The following is an 18,347-nucleotide window of genomic DNA, read 5'->3' as shown; positions in this document are numbered from 1 at the left end:
CACACTAGCAATCATGCCCAGAGCCTCAGCAATAGCATCGTCGTTTCTTCCACCTCTTCCAACCATTGCTCTGCTTAAATCACAAACAATCTAGTCAGAAAAGTATCGACAGTGTTTAACCCGCACTAGTCGCATATACAAGGAAGACTGACACAAAACTCTGGTCACAACGACCGACTATGCTCTGATACCACTATTGTAACACCCTTCTAAACCTCGCGGCAATTAAATAAATATTTCAGAGTAACATGAAAACAAGGGTGCCACAATTCATAATTAAAACAAATATAAAATGTCATTGCCATACGTTCACTGAGAAATTCATCATAATACATAACAATTCATGCCAACACAACGGAAATTAAACCATACGGATAAGTTTAACATCTTTTAAAACTCTATCCCTTCAAACTCAAAACAAACAATTAGAGTTATAAAACATAAACTCAAAACATCATGTTCCCCAGTGTTACACTATATCAGAGCATGACACCTGACGCTAAACTAAAACGCACTGACTCACGAGCTAATCCTCACCAATTCGAAAAGCCGCTACCTCAATCAGAAAATAACAACATGTAAGGGTGAGTCTCATCGCAATTAACAAATATTATTGCATCATAAATAATAACACGTCATAGTTATATCATTCACCCAATTGTATCATATTCAGACAATTTCAAAAAACACACAACTAGTTGTCATGCCCCAAAATTTGCCCTCTTATATTCAATCAGAGGCTCCTCAATTGCCTAAAAGCACTCAGGGTTTCTATCAGACAAAGCCTTTTCTAATCAAAGGGTTCTCAAGTTAGGGTTTTGGGTTTTCTCAGGAGAAAATATGTATCAAGGGCTCAAATGGATCTCAAGGTATCTCATATGCCTCAAGGAATATCCATGTCAAAAGTCAAGCTTCTATTCCAAGGATTGCTCACTCGATGGCTCAAATGATCTACAATCGACTAGTCTAACCTAAAAGTCAAATATGGTCAAAGTACAGTCAAATCTTCTGACTTTTGGTCGACATCAAGTATTTGAAGTCATATCCATCATCTGTTCAAAGGTTGATCATGATCCGTTAATAAAAACTCAGAAATGAACAAAGTCGAAAGGTTCAAATTAGGGTTTTTTTATAGGAAAAGTCAACTCAACTTTGACTGGTCATAACTTTCACATGGAGTATCAAAAATTTCCCAACCAAAGCCTATTTTGAAGGAAATTGAATTCTCTACAACTTTGTCCCTCACGGGCCAAGGCTAGAAATGCTTCATTCAAGAGATATGGTCAAAGAGATTATAGGTCCTCCAAAAAGTCGACAAAAAACACCTTTGGGGTCAAAGCTCATAACTTGAGCATGGAAGCTTCAGTTGAGATGAAACTAAAAGGTTTAATTTAGAAGACTCTTTGAGCTTTCCAAAAAGTCCTAGAACATGGTCATATGGCAAAAATTGAGCAAGATACAAGTCGCAGAAGTTGAACATTTTTGAAGAGACGCATGAAGAGAAATGCTTGTCAAAATCAGTTTTCTTCCAAATGGGCCTAAGTTCTTTTTTTCTATACTTATTCATAAGTCCATCCATGATCTTTACACTCAAGAACACGCCCTTTGTTATTTATTCTATTTATTTTGGAATTATTTCCATTTTAAAAAAGATTAAATTAAATAAAATGCAAAAGTAAGTTACAATTACATATGGGCTTTGTTTTCACTTGTCTTAAGGTCCAAGATAACCCATAATATATGTCAATTTCGTGCACAAGCTTTAAGGGGAAAAAAAGAGCAATTTTGGAAAGATTTGCACTTGATTTTCAATCAAATATGTTTGAGTGAATATCTTGATTTCCTTCCAATTCCATTGCCCTAAATCTCCTCACTTATATAAGCATAACAATTCCAAGCGAAAGAGGGGTTTTTGGCAGCCAAGAACACTAGGGTTTGAAAGTTGAAATTCACAAGGAAAGTGCAACATCGAATTTCAAAGCCTAGTCATTATCAAGCGATTCCAAGTGTCATACTAGTCTCCTGAGAATCCCTGGAGTTCGCACCAGAACATCACCATCAAGTTGCACCGGTGGAGTAACACTCTTGAAATTCGAATCTCTAATCCACGCGTTTTTTATTGATTTTATGTGCATGTATTCGTTTATATTGATGTTTGGAACATTTTAATACCATCGTTCATGAGTTTCAGAGTACGTTTGGATGCTTGCCATAGCTAGGGCAGGAAACATATGCAGGTTCGTTTTCATGGTAACAGTTATTATTTGCGAAAACTAACCATCCCAATGCATTCGTGGCACAAAATTTAGTGGTTGTGGGCAGTGCTCGCTTTCGTTTAGTGGTTGTTTCGCAGGCTTCAAAAATCTCCTCGCCGGAGAAGATGAAGGTCTTGCCGGAGAAGGAGACTCAAAACCCTGTTCCGGTGGCTGCACATGCTTCAGAGTCACGCGTGGCACAGTCAACCAATCCCATTCGTTAGTCAAACACTTCACGCTCTCTCTCCACGCGTGTCGTCTCCTGCGTGACCGGTCAACCTTTCAACATTATCTCCCTCTCTCTCATTGGATATTGCATGTGACAGTGGGCCCGGTTATTTTATAGTTTTGGTTTTCCATTTGATTCTTTTTCTTTATTTAATTAATTGCTTTGATTTATTAAACGACCAACATATTGAAGCACAATTGGTTAAGCAGGGAGGCTGGAATCATAGAAGGCGCGGGTTCGAATCTGGCAGAGGTAAGTTTTTTTCCTTCATGATTTATCCTTTGTAACTCACAGGTTCAACGCATCGTACCTAGGAAAGACCACGCTACTCCCTCACGCCACAACCGTCAGATTCAACACAGGATCAGATCTGACGCACACAAGGCAGAGCTCCACCATGAACTCTCCAAGAGCGCTACACAGGATTATTTCCAGGTTCTTTTATTTAATTATTTAGTATTTAAATATTTAGATAAAATATTAGTTAATTAGTTTAAGTTAATTAGATTATTCAATTGGGATTAGGATAATAAAATCAGGATTAGGCCCCTAGTTAGGATTTAGGATTATCTCCCGATTATTTCAATTATTCTCGATTTAATTAATTTAATTAGTTTTAATTATTAAATCACAAAAAACCCTAGGAAGGTTATTATTATTAGGGTTGCCCAATCCCATTACCATTTGGGCAAAAATATTAATTCTAATTCAATGGATTCTTGATTAATTTATTAATTTTCTCCTCGATCCGACTATACCTATTAGTCGCATTGGCGAGAAATAAATTTAATCTAATTAATTTATTTATTTAATTTTGATTTAATGGGTTCTTGGCTAATTCCCTCCTCGATTCGACTAAACCTATTGGTCGCATTGACGAGAGATAAAATAATAAAACGTTAATATTGAAATTCATTATCGTGTAGTAACTAAATCTATTGGTTATGAGAGGTAACGATAAAACTCATAATTTAAATTACAAGATTAAAATACACTTCATTTGCTGTTCGTGACAATCGAATCTATCGGTCAGAATGGTCAACAATACATTATTTAATTCGTTAACTATAATGATCAAATCTATTGATCATCGCACCTAACGAAAACATATCAAACCAGGGTTGTACGCCAAATTCAAATGCATTCAAAACACTTCAAACCAAACTACGGATTTTCATCACTTCGATCAGGCAACTCAAAATGCCTTTCAAATCACAAATTCAAACACTACGACAAGGTAACTCAAAATACCTTCAAACCATATCATATCAAATTCAAAGGCGTACAACCCTGTGCCCCGAACTACGTTGACTCTGATTCTCCCTAAGGAGATACGTAGGCACTTGGCAACAAGGCGAGTCCCCTTCCCCAAAATCTCACTTTTTCCCTATTCATTTCCTTAGCTATTAAATCTAATTATTTTAGCCATAAACCTCCGACTTTAAATTCAAAACCTTAGGAAAGGGTTGGGGGTGCCTAACACCTTCCCTTGACCTGATTAGAATAACTTACCTAAATCTCTTAACTGCGTAGGGTTTCCTATTCGCCCTGGTAGAATAGGTGGCGACTCTAAATTTAATTTTTTAGGGCAGGTTGCTACACTAGCACATCATCAATTCATAACACTGAAACACATTCAATCATGTTATGAAAATCATGCATATGTAATGACTGACACTATGCATGTGGTACCAAACATCATCAATGGGAATAACCCTCCGACCGATCCAACATCGTCAAGATACGGCCCTGCCGGCACAGATTCCACACAATGGGAATCATGCCCTTCACTGATCCAACGCATACTCATGGATACATCCTCAACAAATGATTATGAATGAATGCAAACATATATGAACATACTTATACCATCGTCAAGTCCATGAGTAACATCATCCAATACTCAAATCATCATCATCATCAAAGCATGTTTACATATGTTAACGTCATTCAAATATTATCTAGTCATCATCGTTAAACAACCAATAAATCATCACATGATTATTACTTAAACATAGCATGTATTATCACATTTCATCACTTATATGCACAATACATCATTCACCAAGAAATAAATCATGATTCATTAATAATCAAAAGTTACACCTCATTTCTTCACTTAAACGCATAGGTTATGTTATGAGGTCTATCATACTCAAAACGACACTCAAAACAGACCAACGGTTCAAAAGATACGTCATTTTCAAGTTTGGACAATTTTCTGCACAACAAGGTCCGCTCAGTGGACCACTAGCGACGTGGGGCAGAAGCAAACTGCCTTCAGACCTCCGCTCAGCGGACCACTAGCGACCCTGCACAAAAACTAGCTAGGTCAGGTCCTCCGCTTAGCGGACCCTCCTCCGCTTAGCGGACCTGTGATTTCGCAGATTCTCAGGTCTGCGACAGACCCTGCGATTTCACACATTCAAGCCCCAAAATCGACTCTAAACACCAGTTACAGTCATACAATCACAAATTACATCATTATATATCATCGTACATCAAAACCACACATTATTAATCCAACAATTCATGCAATTTCATCAATTATAACATCCCTAACCTAACATACAAACCAATTGACTCAAACGACATCCCTAATCAATATTATCATCTAAGAATGCGATAATAGATGCTAACCGGAGTGTCCCCCCTTACCTTAGACAAGAGTTCTTGATTGGTCTCTTCCTCTTCCGTTCCTCTTTACGTTCTTCGTGTTCCAAACCTTCAGCTCTTCTTTCACGTTCCTTTCTTACTTTCCCAATTCCTTATTATTTTATGAAAAATAATATTTTAGTTTAGTAAAGGTCTTTACTACACAACACCCCCTTGCTTACTAACTTCTCACATGGCTCAATGCTATAAACCATTCCTTTTCCAATTATTTTCATAAAACTCATAATAATTCTTATTATTAATTCAATTTCCTAATTAAATTAAAATTCAAATACTACGGGTGTTACAACTGTCCATATCTACATCAACTACCTCCCTTTCAAACACACTTGGCATGTTGTTTGATGGTTCTCCGTGCCATATCCAATTGGTATAACTTTGACAAATGCCCTCACAAACAAGATGATTTCATATTTCATCTATTAAAAGTGGCGGCTCTCTATTCAAACATTTAACACATGGACAATAAAACTTATTATTATTAGGAAGTTTTTCAAGAGCATATTGAAAAAACTTTTCCATTCCTTTATCATACTCTACACCTAAGCGACTAGCTTTCGTCCAACTATGAACCATAACTACTTCTGAAAAAAATTAAACACCCGCAAAAATTAAGGATGGAACATAGATAACTTCACTCTAAGTGAAGCACATGCTTAAGGAGTTGTCAACAACCCCCAAATACTAGACTGCAAAAGAAGTTGTCGACAAACTCGTTGGTTTTCTAAATGCAAAAATCAAAGTATAAAAGAAATGCAAAAAATGACATTGGAAGAACCACAAATAACAGTCAAATTAGTCCTTATCAAAGGAGTGCTAATAAGGTTGGTTTGTTTAAAATTAGTAAACACTAAACAATTAACTAAAACTAAAAATTAGTAAACACTAAAAATTTAACTAAAAATTTAAAATTAGTAAACACTAAAAATTTAACTAAAACTAAAAATTAGTAAACACTAAACACTAAAAATTTAACTAAATATTTAAAATTAGTACACACTAAAAATTTAACTAAAACTTATACATCATTGGTTGGTTTGTTTCTCTTTCAATACTGAAATTGCTTTCAATATTGAAATGGCTCTAAAACTTATGCATCATTGGTTTAAATTTAGTTATTTTTATCTAAAATTAGTAAACACTAAAAATTTAATCAACACTTAAGGAACGACTTTAAATACTAGAACATTCATTCACATGTAGATTTGCTCCTCTTTCAAATTAGGAATCCTCAAATAGTTCTCACTACTTAGTTCATTTGAGTAAAACTGAAGCATATTAAAAACAACAAAAATACATGTCTGAACATATATAAACACATAAATGAGGAAAAAAAATAATTGAAAGTTACCAAGATTTCTAGATAACATAAATTTTCCATTATAAAACCAAAGCAGGATCTAGAAAAATATACAACAGGCCAAAGCCTCAAAGTAGCCATGAATAAACAAATAAATGACTTTCCCATACTTGGTTTTTATTTTCAAAAACCATTTTCTACTTTTTTTTCCTTTCTTTAGTTCTCAAATTAGATTTGTTTTCATTAAAAAAACCTATAAACTAATTATATTCAACGAATATGAACCATTTAGCAACAGTGGAAACTCCAGCATGTACAAGATAAAGTCTTACTTCTTCCATGTCCCAAAAACATCAATTGATATATACATAAATTTCAACATGAAACTGACTCAAAAAATCAAGGACCACATAACATCAATCATAACTTAAATAGGAAATAAAAATTGAGATACTCATTTTAAATATTATCCATTATATAAAAATTGAAACACTAGTTGACAGATTTGTTTTAAAAAATTGCAAGTGTAATACCTAGAAATTCGATTATTCGCTTAATCTAGACGTTCGGAGTGTTTATTGAAGTTTTCGTATTTTGAGACGATTTAGTCGGTATTAGTTCGGGATAGCGGATCGATATTTAATCAAGAGTTTTGATATTTCCAGTATTAGAAATATTATTGGAATAATATTTGAAGTTTTGGAAATTTTCTTAGTAATTAAGATTAGACCGGAAATATGATATATTGGTCGAATTTGGATTGTCGGTGTTATTTTAAGAAGTGTATTTGAATTTATTAAGTTAAAAGTCGGATTTCTAGTCGAATGGTCGAAGAATAATATTATTTACAAGTCGGAATTTATTATATCGTTGGAATATTATTAAAAGTGATATATTGGTCATTTCGGATTATTATGTTATTGGGCCTAAATTAGTTTGTGAAGAATAATAAAAAAGAAGTGAAAGACTAAGCCCAATTGGAATAATAAAATTAGGGTTTTAGAGATATGAAGTGTAGTGTTGTCATTTGGAGAAAACAAAGTTTGAAGAGAAGGAGGCAAGCCAAGAGGAACAAGTTTGGAGAAGCAATTGGAGACTCATTGAGTTGCTTCATTTGTTAAGATAGAGGTGGGGTTCTCTTCCTATAATGGGGCTTATGAATAATTGTATGTGGGGAACTAGATATGTTAAATTATTACATTATCTTGTGTTTATAGTTGCTGGAAAATTGAGATTTGTTAAGAATAATATGGATTCTGGAAATGTATGATGTCCTAGTGTTGTTGTTCTGTTTAAAGAAAAAGTTATGGGAGAGAAGCCTTTGACGGCCGGCACCACCCCTTATTACGTTTGCAATTTCATGGTGTGTGTGTGTGACGGGCGGCAACAATCTTGTCTGTTTCTTTTGTTATTTCTATCATCATGTAATTGGCTTCACATTATTTAATTAATCAGTGAGTACATATAGTGTAATGCTATTTAGCAAGATAACCTTTAATTAATAGGTCTTATATATTATGATAACTCCAATCAATATTAGTAGTAGGAACTTACAGCCTAGATGAGTTAACCGCATGAACACATTAGTGCAGAATTTTACATGTAATAGACTAATGGTAAATAGCCTGATATATTAGAATTCAATTGAGTTAATTGATTCAACTTAGTTGCAGTATGTTTATATATATATATGTTTATATATATATATATATATGTTTATATATATATATATATATATGTTTATATATATATATATATATATATATATATATATATATATATATATATATATATATATATATATATATATATATATATTAGGATGGATATTCTTACTCCAAGAGTAAGTTATCAAGACTTACTCCTCATCATGACCATTGATTCTTTTCAATGTAATGGTTAAAATTAATAAGTAATTAAATGAGGAGAGAGAAAAATAATACTCATTAATTTTAACCATTAGATTGAGAAGAATCAATGGTCATGATGAGGAGTAAGTCTTGATAATTTACTCTTGGAGTAAGAATATCCCTTCATATATATATATATATATATATATATATATATATATATATATATATATATATATATATATATATATATATATATATATATATATATATATTTAACAGTATTAATTATAGAACTAATAAATAGTCCCATTTGATCGAAAAGCCGAATTAAGCGGTATATTTATTAACGTGGTGGTGTTATTTTGTCGAAATTGTGATGTTAATCGATCGATTAAATTAATGGTTGAATTAATCTCAATTAGTCTATTTAATTGAAAAACACTTAGACTTAGATTAATTATTTGGTTTGTCGGTAAATAACGGTATCTTGAGAATTTAACCGAACGAATCGAATAACCGGTAACAAATAGAATTGTATCCGAACTAACCGGTTGAGCTATGTTTTGTGACTTGGGAGTATAACCCGAAAATTCGTAGAGTCGTGAATATTAAAGATTTAACCGAAAATTAGATAACCGGTAGTGACATAGGATATATTTGATTAATTAAGAAAATTAGGTGAATGATTTTGGTTAGTTGATAGTGGATTAGTGAGTTAATTAGAAGACTAATTTATAGAGGATTATGAGACTAATTTGAATTGACTTAATGAGTCGAATTGTTGTGATATACTAAAACATGATGATGTTGTGATGATTTTGTTAACATGTGAACTCATATGTTTGCCGTGATATTCCGAAGCATGACGATGTCGTTTTGATAACTAACATGATATCTAATTTAGTTAAATGTTAATTGGAAGTTGATTCGGTTTACTTGATGAATTAGCATGTTGAGATTATTTTACGAACCAACCGAAAATTGTGATTTCGGTTTGAATGCCTTTGTTGCGAATAATGTTGTGATTGCCAATATGTTTATTAATGTGCATTGTATGTGATTAGCCCTGTGGCATGAACCCTAGCGAGTTATCGTTAGTTTAGTCGATTACGACGATAATTGTGATAGTCCTGATGAAGTGTGTATTTGTGATGACGTGTCGAACATGATGATAATTGTGATGATCTTGTTTATATGAGAAGTTGTATAATTGCGAAGATGTGTCGAAATATGACGATGTTTGTGATGATTGATAATATGTGATGTTGTATATATTTGTGATGATAATTTTGTGACTAAGTGAAGATGAAATATTATGGTGACGTGAATTACCTTGTTTAATGGTAATTGATCGTGATATAGGCTTATGCCTCGTAATGATATGTGATTGTGATGAGTATGTTGTGTTGTCTTGTTTGTCGATTCATATTTCATATGCATACTCTATGACAGCCTGGATTGGCAAACTAGTGACAAAGGCTTATGCCTTGTGCCTCTGAATTGGGCAACTGGTGACGGGGGATGAAGCTCCGATTGGTACCACATGCATATGCACGACTCGTGTCTCATGATGTCTTTTGTGACGTATATGCTACGATGTTTGGTGATTTTATTTGCGACGTTTACGATGCGATGTCTGTGGATACATGCATGACTTATATGTGATGTTTGTGAATATATGTATGACTTATATGCGATGTTTGTGAATATATGCATGACTTATATGCGATGTTTGTGAATACATGGGTGACTTATACGTGATGTTTTGTGATGTTGTGAAGTGTTGTGATTTAGCTTGCGACGTAAATGAATGAGATATATGAATGACGTGAATGTGAAGTATTGTGACTTGTTGCGCGATGAAAAGTATGTGAGATCTATGAATTGTGAAAGTATGATGTGTATGGTAACGTTGATACTTGCTATGTAATGATTTTATCTGTCTGACTCCTAATATACAATTTATCATACGCCCACTTATATGATTTGATATCTCGCCCTTTTCTCTTGTTTCGTCGTTGCCTTTATATTGGTAACGTGTAGGTGTTCATGTATGAAGATTTAGTTATCGTTACTTGAGTCGGTTGTCGCTCTGATACGTAGCACTTGGGGGAACGATTTGTGATGTTTATGATGTTGTTGTTTTATTATTTTATCTTAGCTGAATATGATGTTATTGATTCAAAGATTGAGAACCATGATTCCGCCATGTTCTAATAAAAGAAGTTATTCTGTTTTGGAAAAGTATTATATGCTGAGTATTTGTTTAGTTGGTTAAAGAAAGTGCTATGTATCCGCTAAATGCGATTAAGTTATTTAAATTAAAATGAATATGTGACGCCTCATTTATTTGTTGAGAAATTTTGAAACTCTGATTCTTGCATATATTTGCCGGGTAGAAATGGGGTGTTACAGCAAGCACAAAAAGTATGAGCATCATACCTTTTTTGTCCTAATGAAGTTTGTAAAGAAGGAGGTCTGCAACAAAATTACAACTGTGTTGTTGATATCTCTCCTGCCTTTAACAATAACAACAATTAAGCCATTAGATTAATTTGACTAGAAAACACATCAAAAAAAGAAGATGAAATAATGATCTGAACTCATACATAAAATAAAATGCAATGCAACAAACTAGTACTCAAAATGATATTACTAACACACACATGATGTTGCGTTTTACTTTGTTTTTGTTTTGTTCAATATAGACACATGACAGAGTTCTACATTTATGTCTTCTCTGGCTTTTTGTGAATATATGATGGCCCACCATCTATTTTCAATTTTATTCTCCTAATGTGGATATTATGGTCCCACCAGATTCTCTCTTTTCAATTATATTATGGTCCTAATTCTTTGGACTTCTCCCTTTATCTGAACTAATGTAGCCAAGGAAAATTCGAAAATATCAACATCAAACCAACCAATTACAAATCTTTCATGAAACTTCATACAACCAATTTCAAAACTTTCATGAGACTTCAGACCAACCAATTTCAAATCATGTGATAGTTATTATTTTCATAAATATTCATGATAAAATGTCTTAATCTATGATTCTAAAACCTTGATAATTTTATTAAGAATAGAGAAGCTGAAATTTTGAATCAACGAAACCTAAATTTAACACTTCAAACAAAGAAACAACATAAAGCACAAACAAAGAAGCAGTAAATAAAACGATAAAATCGTGAAAGAAAAAAAGTTGAAGAGACAGAGAAATAAGAAGAGATTGAGGGGATATGGGATCCAACCGATGGTGCATGAGCTCGCGGTGGTGATCGGAAGTTTACGGCGGGAGATCTGGTTCGCGGTGGCGGTGGCTTGATATGAGAAGGAACGGTTAGAGGAACAGTGAAGAGTGAGGGACACGAACCCTATTATTCTTCTCAATATATTACTGTGTGGGTGATTATGTCTTTGTAAATATCAAAAATTAATTCTCCAAATAATAACTTAATTATATATATATATATATTATATATTCATAATTAATCACATAACAAATAGCTAGCATAGTGGTAAGCAATTTTTTTGGAATAAATGGTCTTCGGTTCAAAACCTCATACCAACAAAAATTTTACTTCACTAAAATGTTTAAAACTGGAATCGAACTCGCGCCGTCTTAGTAGTAAATAAAATCTCTTAGGTCAGGTATGCGATTCTGACTTAATAAATAAACTTCTTAAGTCAGTTATCAAATATAAGCGACTTAAGAAATCAAATACAAATTATATTTTTTTATTTAATCTTTGTTAGGTCGGTTTAAAATATAACCGACCTAAATAAGTTATACTTATTTACGGAATTGTCACCGCGTCACTTCTTAGGTCGGGGGGAATGTGAACTGACTTAAAAACTACTGTTAAAAAGATATTTTTGTACTAGTGAGGAAAGGTCCAAAAGAATATTCTTAAATTATTAGTTACCAATATCCACTTAAGAACAACTTGCAGATTTTCTAAAAAAAAAAAAGCATTGGCTACACCAAAATTTATCATATTCATATCCAAACTTGGAATGATAGATATGTATCATGATCAAGCTTGTTGGAGGGTGTTAAATGACAATATGCAAGATGATTCAAGCCTAAGAAAATCAAAGGATATGAAAGTCACATGATCTATATGATGGAAATGAGATAGCTTGCTCCATAATAACTGTCATAACATAATTTCAAATTTCTGTTGTGATTTATCCAATGAGCTTGCATGCATACAATAGCCGCAGTCTCCTACTGAATATATAAACATTGTAACCTCATTATGCTAATCAAGTTGCACAAATATAAATGGCACATCTTCTTCTTTTTTCTTTTTTTAAGCTTTAAACATAGAATTTTCATGAAATTTTCAATCATTCAACAATTATTTTTACAATACCAAAATAAATTTACCTATGCAGAAGCATGAATATTTTACTAGTTTATTTTAGAAAGATTGATCTTTGACATGTCATGTTTCAGCATTCAATCCATTTTGTATGATTCAACGTTCAATCTATTTTGTCGACGGGGCAGCATGACTCGTGAGCAGCGTATTTTTTTTTTAAACATCGTGAGCAGTGTGTTATGACTCAGCCAAATCCGACCCACTATTGCAAGCTTTAGTTTCTTGAAACCTTTTAATGGTATGGAAAACGCCACGCCACATTCAAACTTTTCTATATAAGTTGTTTTCAGCTAAATAACTTTATTCCATAAAAAGATATTGATAAAGTTTACACAATAACTTGTATAAATGACTTTTTTCTGTATAAGTTGTTCTAAGATACTAATTTAAGCTCAAGTAATAAGTAATAAAAGTTGATGATGATTCATGGTTGTAAGATCAAAAGTTGATGATTAGCCTTTCAAAGAATTTGAAGCACGCCCACATGAACACATTCATGAGCCATATTCAACTTTTAACTAAACATAGATTTCAGCCTTTTAATTAAATCCAATGGCCACTAATAACACCGCCCCGTGACGACGATCTTGTCTGTTGTTTTCGAATCCTTGTGGGTCATTCGTCCTCTCTAACCACCAATAAGGTCTTCCCTAATAAATCAATTCAAAACATCATTTTCAAATCAATAAAAAAAATCAATAAAACTTATATGTCAAAAGCCAACCACAACTCGGAAAATGACTTTTTCATATAAATAAACTAATTTTACCAACTTATTTATCACAAATACATCCATTAAAATTCAATAATACTTTATCAACTCTGAATATACCGCAGTCTTAAATTCTCATTAGAGAGCTTTACAATTAATTATGATCTCGAGAAATTAACCTTTATAATTAATTACGCAAAGAATGTACCCGGATTTTTAGATTTAAAAAAAAAAAAAAAACACCCACTAGTACTACTACTTACTCCTACCTGAAATCCTAAAGATACCAACACACAAACCACACATACTTCACTAACAACTAAACTAACACTTTTTTCACATGGATGATCACAGAAACACGACCCCTAACGCTATTGGACTTTGTCTCCTCCCACAAGAACTGATCCAGAACATCTTCCTTTCACTCGTTTTACCCGAGATCGTTCGCTTGAAACTCCTCAACAAATCCTTCTCAACCTTAATCTCTGATCACAGTTTCGTTCGTCAGTGCAACTCACTTTCAAACTCCACCACATGGCTCTTTGTCTACAAGAAACGCTGGCTCCGCGATGCTGTGCTTCACGCTTTCACCGATCGGAGCTCCGATCGTTGGTTCCGGATCCCCATAGCAGAACTTCTCAAACCTGTAGACTTTCACGGTGAGGATCTTTACTTTCTTGCTGCTTCCGCTAACGTTTTTCTCTTTGCTTCCAACAACGTTCGCGAGGTTGTCGCCGTTAATTTAGTCTCCGTCACCGTTAAGAAGATCCCTCCTTCTCCGTTGGGTCCACGTGGCACTTCCTCGTGGAGGAGATCCGGGATGAAGCTTGTAACCGATTCTTCCGGGTCGGGTCATTTTCGGTTCATGTTTGCGGAGTTTGTCGGGAACCGACCTGTTTTGTTTGTGTACGACTCGGTGAGTGACACCTGGAAGTCAACGGAGGTTCAAGAAAAAGGGAACGATGAGGTTTTGCCACGTGGCGGGGTGCACGTGTTTCTTAGTGTGGTTCATGGACCCAGAGAGAGCGTTTTGGTTGCTTCAACCCCCGATTGTGACACGCCTGTCGTTCTACGGCCACGATTCAATGACGCGGAAGGATTAACCGTTGGATTTAACTGGGGGAACGTAATTGATAGGTTACATGTCTACGGCGATGGATACATGATGATAGTGAAATCAGAAGGGGAAAATGGGAATAGAAAAGTGAGGGTGTTGAAAGGTGTGGAATTGTGGGGAGTGAGTTTGGATGGAAGGAAATGGGAGTTCGTTTCAGCGGTACCTGGGGAAGTGATGGGAGTGATTGAGAAGCCTTATGGAGTAATGATGGGTTGTTTAGAGGAGAAAAATGGAATTATAAGGGTAGCTTTAGTGTCTAATTGTGATGGTTTTTGGGACATATTGTGGCTTTCTTTTGATACCAAATGGAAACGTTGGAACTGGATGCCGCTACCTGATTGCAAAATGAAAGGCTGGAACATGGCTGGAATAAGCTTCTCCTCCGGACTTACTTTGCAATGATCCAACACTCTCCTGTGCCTGCTGCTATTCTATTTCTACACTATTGTCTGGTCTTGTTTAGAGTATTAGATAAGTGAAAATAATCACAAGATAATATGTAAATATAATCGTAATAATAGTGTTGTTATATAAGTGAGCATATGTAGCGGCTTATATCAGGATGGATCGCTATTAATAAATGTATAATAAGAGCCAATGCCACACACATTTATTATTTATCTTTTGGGAGTTGTTAATATATACTAAATCCTTAGTTAGTTTAATGGTAATTGGATCTGAATTTGGCAGGGAGGACTATGGTTCGATCCCTCGTATGTTTCTAAAAAAAAAATATAAATTGATATGTCCTCATCACAACCGTTCATCAATAATTTATCCTTCTTTTCAAAATTAACCAAATCGGATTAAACTGGATAACTCGGTCGAATAGACCTGTCATTATCCACTGTGTACTAAATTTAATTCAAAATAGGATCCTCCTAAAAAGAAAATTTAATAAACAAATAGACAATAAAGTTTTTAATTTGTCACTAACAAAAAAAACTATGTGAGAATACTATTTAAGTAATACACTACTAAATATATTAAAAAAAAGTTCAAAAGAAATGTTAAAAAAAAATTTTTTTAAAAAATGTTTAAAAAAATGTTTAAAAAAAAAAAGCAATTAAACCGTCGGTTTTTCGATTTTCCCGGTTTTTCCGGTTTTCACCAGATCTCATGGCCATCTGGAGGCCATGTGACGTGCATTAACGAAGACGTCCTTTGTGGGAAGAACAAGATCTTCCAAAAGGAATCCCTACAAGCTAGGGATTGCAACAAGCAAAGGAAATCCCTACATGCTAGGGATTGTAACAAGCAAAGGAAATCCCTACAAGCTAGGGAATGCGTGGAAAGAATATGTGGCGACCGTTAAAGACAGTCACCAGATCTCATGAGCCGTTTGCTTCAAATATAATGGCACTCAGAATAGATATTCGAGGGCATAGATTCAAAGTTTAATAACGGATGACTAGGATTGAATATTGATTGAGGATGTACGGTGTGCGAGCATTCGGGGATCCATCAAGAGTCTCCTCATCACGTGGCCATCATGAGGATACATGTTGCGCATTAAACCGAAATATTAGAGGTCTTATAGACAATGTCAATATTAAAAGGGCATCCCTACAGGCTAGGGATCCAGGTTAAACAAAGTATAACCTTAAGATTCTAAGGGATGATAATCATAGGAGGTAACCTTACATAGACTTACATTTTCAAGGTAATGTCCCTCGCGGGGAAACTTCTTATGATAAAAGTTGTCCTTAGTACGTAGGTTCATAAGTTCTTCCTACGGATTTTCTAACCTTCCCAAAGGTGATTTGATTCTAAGGGTCTCATGGGGCCCTTTCGTATCCTCCGAAACTTTTTATTTCTTTGGATTTTAGAAAGACTCTTTTGTCCATGAGGTTTGAATTTTAGGGGTAGGTTCCCAGAGAGATCAGCCAAATTCCGCATCCTACCCTCGACAAGGTCTAGCCTCGTCTAAGATATTTCTCGGAATTCAACCCACTCTGAGTGGAATTGTCACTAAAGCTCGTAGGCGATGCAAGTCTCCTCTTACTTAGTGACACTTCCCACACTTAAGGTTTAACAAACACATATATGATAATTCCCCAATATTAAATAAGAATAAATATAAACATAAGCAGGCAATTATATAACAAAATATAATAAAAATATTTATTTTTTCCAAATAAAAAAAAATCAAAAAATAAATAACCCCATAGACCATTAAAAACAAAAAGAGACATGCCCTAAACCTTAAGTGCTTGTCTGTCCTAAGGGTCTCCAGCAGAGTCGCCAGCTGTTACGACCTGCTTTAAATTTTAAGTATATTAACCTAAAATACAGAGTCGCCACCTATGTTTTTATTTTATCCTAAGATAAGGGTAAACATGGGATAAAAACCTAATTAAGAGTTTCTAGGTAAGTTGAGAAATTAGGGTCAAGGGAAGGTGTTAGGCACCCTTAACCCTTCCTTAAGGTTTTCTAAATGTCTCTAAGATTTATAAGAGTATCATGGTAAGGTTTATAAAAAGGTTATGGTTAAAAGTGCAAAGTAGGGTAGAGAATAAAATCTCAAACCTACTTAATTTTAGGGGAAGGGGACTCGTTTCGGTTGCCCGAATGCCTACGTACCTCCTTAATGGAGGATCAGAGCCAACGTAGTTCGTAGGGGTTTGTTGGTGTTTTTTATGGGATTGTACACCATTATTTTTGTATGTTGAATTGTGTTTTAGCAAGCATTCGTAGTTTCGCAGTTACCGTAGTTCGTAGTTAAAAAAATGATTTTTGTGTACAATCCCTATTTTTGTATTTTTTATAGGTTTAGATAATTAAATAATGTTTTAGTTGAATTAGAATAATTGTATTTTGAATTTTAATTGGATTAGGATAATTATATCTTGAGAATTAATTGTGTTTGTTGAATATTTGATCGGTGCAACATAGAAAGTCGAACGATTCGAAGACGTTGTGACATTAGCATTCATCCGTCGTTTTATTCATGAAATAGTTGAAATTAATTTAATCCACGGAAGAGAATGATCGTTTTGACATAGCGTGCGCTAAGTCTTTGATCATTTAAACGAAGAAATTTATATTCACCCGTTTTTAATCCGTATTTTGAGTAATTGATTTGTGCGACATCAAGAGTCGACCTATCAATTATTCGAGGATATGACGGATATGAAATCTACTCATTCTATTATTTGTAAAAATGTTAAATTTATTTAATTTAAAAAAAGTACTTGATTCATTTACACAAGTTAACAATGTTTCAAATTAAAATTGAAAGTAACTAAATTTGTAGAAATTATTATTATTATTTTTATTGGTTAAATGTATAGTGTTGAAACTTATTTTTTTAATAAAATAAAATAAAAATATTAGAATTTGAATCAATATTAGATCATAACATAACCAAAATGAAGAATAGAGTTACATACTCTCTCACACACGTTACAGGAAGGTGTTCCTCACTTTTTGACTTTTTTCAACATTATATTGGGTCCAGTTACCAAGCGACATGTGGCACATAATTATCTACAATATAAGAAAACAAACTGTTCTGAAAAATACCAAAATACCCCACTGCTTTTATATGCTGCCACGTGGACACCTTCTTCTATCAGCCAATATTTGTCTTGCTTTCTTTCTTTTTTTATCATCACGTTTCATTTCATGATGATACATGCATTGCTTTTACTACTTCATTTGTTTGTCTTTTCAAACTCTTTTGTTTTTTTTTTAAATTGTTTATAATTTTTCCCTACTTCCAACACATATACCTGCTACATGTTGCTCATTAATTGATATTTAACCTACCATGTTTTTATTTAATTATAGTTTTTCAAAAAATATCAACAAA

At 33.8% G+C, this 18,347-nt stretch overlaps 1 protein-coding gene across 1 annotated transcript; it reads left to right on the top strand.

Annotated features, from left to right (window-relative positions):
• Positions 1–13,756: 13,756 nt before the first annotated feature.
• LOC131597262 (uncharacterized) lies at positions 13,757–14,935 on the top strand. The gene has a single exon (XM_058869969.1). It carries the CDS (start codon positions 13,757–13,759, stop codon positions 14,933–14,935), a length of 1,179 nt encoding a protein of 392 aa, XP_058725952.1.
• The last annotated feature ends 3,412 nt before the right edge of the window (positions 14,936–18,347 follow it).

The sequence above is a fragment of the Vicia villosa genome, linkage group LG4 (genome assembly GCF_029867415.1).
Source record: "Vicia villosa cultivar HV-30 ecotype Madison, WI linkage group LG4, Vvil1.0, whole genome shotgun sequence".
NCBI lineage: Eukaryota > Viridiplantae > Streptophyta > Magnoliopsida > Fabales > Fabaceae > Vicia > Vicia villosa.
The sequence above is the reverse complement of the archived record's forward strand: the minus strand, read 5'-3'. Positions and strand labels throughout refer to the sequence as shown.